The sequence below is a fragment of the Neopsephotus bourkii genome, unplaced genomic scaffold (genome assembly GCF_033783945.1).
Source record: "Neopsephotus bourkii isolate Nb327-2 ecotype Australia unplaced genomic scaffold, CSIRO-AGI_Nbou_v1 NB_244, whole genome shotgun sequence".
In the NCBI taxonomy this organism is placed as follows: Eukaryota; Metazoa; Chordata; class Aves; order Psittaciformes; family Psittacidae; genus Neopsephotus; species Neopsephotus bourkii.
In genome coordinates this window covers 931,727-935,028 of record NW_026900754.1, presented here as the reverse complement: position 1 = coordinate 935,028, position 3,302 = coordinate 931,727, and the positions used below count along the sequence as shown (strand labels likewise).

General features: G+C 45.8%; 1 protein-coding gene across 1 annotated transcript; it reads right to left on the bottom strand.

Annotated features, from left to right (window-relative positions):
- Positions 1 to 338: 338 nt before the first annotated feature.
- On the bottom strand, positions 339 to 2,885 carry LOC133208149 (interleukin-8-like). The gene is made up of 4 exons (XM_061345816.1): positions 2,605 to 2,885; positions 2,129 to 2,264; positions 1,288 to 1,371; positions 339 to 719 (listed from the first exon to the last, which is right to left on the bottom strand). The coding sequence occupies exons 1-4, from the start codon at positions 2,666 to 2,668 to the stop codon at positions 689 to 691; spliced, it is 315 nt and encodes a 104-aa protein (XP_061201800.1). The 5' UTR covers positions 2,669 to 2,885; the 3' UTR covers positions 339 to 688.
- Positions 2,886 to 3,302: the final 417 nt, after the last annotated feature.

Here is a 3,302-nt window from a genome sequence, read left to right as displayed (position 1 = left end):
AGCAAAAGATGGCATTAAAATGTATCTTTAGACCTTCACAACAGTAATTCACAATAAATAATATCTTGAATATGATGACACAAGCCCCAGTATCTCAGGATTTTTATGTCCTAACTCTGCCGGCTCCCTCTTTCGATCAGTAGTCTGCTCTGAGCAAAAAGGTTGAGCAGCAGTGACCTAAACTTGATGCTCCCCTATCGATGCTTTCCTGGAGAGAAGGAGTTAGGTGCTGTTCTTTTCCTAAACAGCAGAAAGGGAAGGTGTCGTTTAGCGAAAGCTCTGCACTGAACCAGCTGTGTTTACCAAAACTCATTCCAGGATCTCTCCATATCCTTTCACAAACCATTTCTTCTGCCTGCTTTTTCTGGTGTCAGTGATTCCTCTCCTACATAATGTGACCTCTGTAAAATACTTCAGTACTGTTGTGAACTAACTACGAAACCTGATCTAGCTCAAGAGGTCCCTGCTTATTGCAGAGGGGTTGGAACTAGACGACCTTTGAAGGTCCCTTCCAACTCAAACCATTCTGTGATTTTGTGATTCTAAATCCAGGGAATCCATACGCTCTTGGTGCTGTTAGAAGTGTGAATATAGGCAGCAGGAGGAGGTGAGCTGCCAGAAGCTGGATGGGCATCTCCATCTCTTTTTTGCCTTGCTGCAGGAGTTAGGACGTTTTGTCTTCTTTGTCTTAGGACACTGTCTCAGGTTTGGCGTTTGCCCTAGAAAGAAAGAAAATGGAAAAGGAGACAATTAGAACTTGCCTGTGGAACAGGCACCACTCCCTGGAATAAGAGGAGATCCACCACTAAGGGTTTGTGCTTCTGTGTCCAAGCCCCTTAAAAGCTGTAACAACCTAACGGCTGCTGGTACGTTGTGACCTTTCCACAAGTCCTCAGTGACTGGGGGCTTCCACGGCTTCTCTTGGGACCTTGTGGGCCTGGTTTCCCCCACTCATCTCAATGCTGTTCCTTGCTTTCTACCATAGCAAGCAAGAGAAAACCCCTCAGTTAATGCCTGGTTTTCCTGAGCACTCAAGCTGCAGGTTTTCAATGTGCTTGCACCTTACAAGAGGTGTAGCTGCTGTTCACATGGGGAGGGGTATAAGGGATCCAACCTCACGCTGATGATTAAGGATCGAAACAATCTGAGTTTATCCCATTAGCGACCAGAAACATCAGTAGCTGCCTGAGGAGACTGAGTCTGTGAGAACTTTACACTGCACGTTTGGTGGCTCAACTAGAACACTGCTTTTGGATAAGCCATGCTCACTGAGAACAGGGAACTCACTTGTCTAGGATTGCCTTGATGATGAGCTTCACCCAGGGAGCGGTGGGCTCCAGGCAGACTTCCCGGCCATCCGTCAGGGTAGCTCTGCAACAGAGAAAGGAGGAAGGGAAAAGGTCAGGTCTGTTTAGGGAAGTCCAAGGCAATTTCCCTTTTCTAGGTGTACACTGACATTTTCTTTACTTCAAGCTGAAGTAGCCTAACATAAAGGTTTTGGGTTTTTTCTCTAAAGGTTTCATATCTTCCCATACCTGTTTGAATGCATTAAACCACTTCAGGACTCTCATGCTTTCCAAAACCAATTCTTTCCCCCGTCCCCTTTCCCCAGCTTGTGATGGTACTTAACTCAAGGGTTAAATCTTTCCATCCTCATTCACAAACTGTACTGCCCAGGCCACAGGAATTTTGCTACAACACGATTTCTGGAATTGTGACTGGATTATATATCTGTGTGCCAAGGGATTTTTTTCACTGACGAGTAGAACTGTGATCACTTGATTTGACCTGGCCATCACATTCATGTTTTGATCACTCAGCATGGCTCATGCATGAAATTAATGTCTCATCTGCTGGTGAAATTCAGAGTCTTAGGAAGCTCTTTGCTGTCTGATATGAGCTTAGGTTGCAATGTTTGCATGGGGTGTTTGAAAAGTGGAGTTGTCAAGACAAGACAGGCTTTCTAACACGTAGTGTGCTGTCTGTCACAGCAACAGCCTTGCTGGTCTGCATCCTGAGCAGCTGCCCACAGGCTCACTCCATCTGTCAGTGAACTCTTACATCACCCTGAGTGCAAAATGTGGTCCTTCTTGTTAAGTAATTGGGAGGATATTGCAAAAGCACTTACATGACTTCGACGTTCTTGCAGTGAGGTCCGCTGGGGATGAGGTTCACATTGTGAATGAACTTGGGATGGATGAACTTGGAATGAGTGCCTATGCACTGGCACCGGAGCTCCATTGCTGAGCGTGGAAGGGCCTTACCTGCAAAACAAGAAGGAAAAATAAGGTGCACTCTTTTCCTCTTTCCACAGCAGAGAAACATGGAGTCACAGAATGGTTTGGGTTGGAAGGGACCTTAAGATCACCCAATTCCAACCCCCTGCCATGGGCAGGGACGCCTCACACTAGACCATGTCACCCAAGGCTCTGTCCAGCCTGGCCTTGAACACTGCCAGGGAACTTCCACCACTTCTTTGGGCAGCCTCTGTCAGGGCGTGTTCTTTTGCTTGCAGTTTAGGGGAGTTATTGCTTCACAGCGCAGTACCTCTGCCATCAGCATTTGCACTTGCAATTAGGAGAGCTTTAGAAAGGATTTCTGTACCTTTTGTTCCCACTGCTGATATGAAGAGAAGGATCAGGACCACAGCCACAGCCTTGCCTGTCATGATGCAAGAGTGTTTCTCTCTTGTGTTCCAGAGGTCTGGTGCTGTGCTGAGGTGAGTCCCAAAGGTGGCCAGTGCTGGTGCCTTGGGACCTGATGGGTTTTATACTGCCTCAGCCTCCCTGGCACACATGGGTCATGCCAATGGAAACTCCAAACCTGTAACATGCTGCTGTGCCGTGAGTCACGGGTGAGTGGGCAAGCCCCTTGCCCCAGATGACCATGAAACTGCTTTTCATTAACAGAAAACACAATCAATGAAATAAACAGAAAAACACAGACTCTGTACACAGTTGCACTGGACTTAGCTCTCTGGAATCTAGAGGGGGGGGTTGTAATACTCTGATTTCTTGTCATTATTTTCTTCTGTATCTTTGTCCCTTTGATGTTATTATTATCGTACTTGTGACCTTCCATTTCCAGTAGAAGGAATTCATTCTGTGACTTTCCATCTGTGTCTTTGGGCTTTGATTTCTTTTCATTTTAAAACACAATAGAAGGAGGAGCTAGCACTTTGTGGAAATGATAGGCACTAGAACTGGATTTTAACGACCTTCCCTTGTGCTTATATGCAATTACATTAAAAAAATAAATCTTTCTTATATGCTAACTTCTGCAGAAACAGTATTTTTGGATAC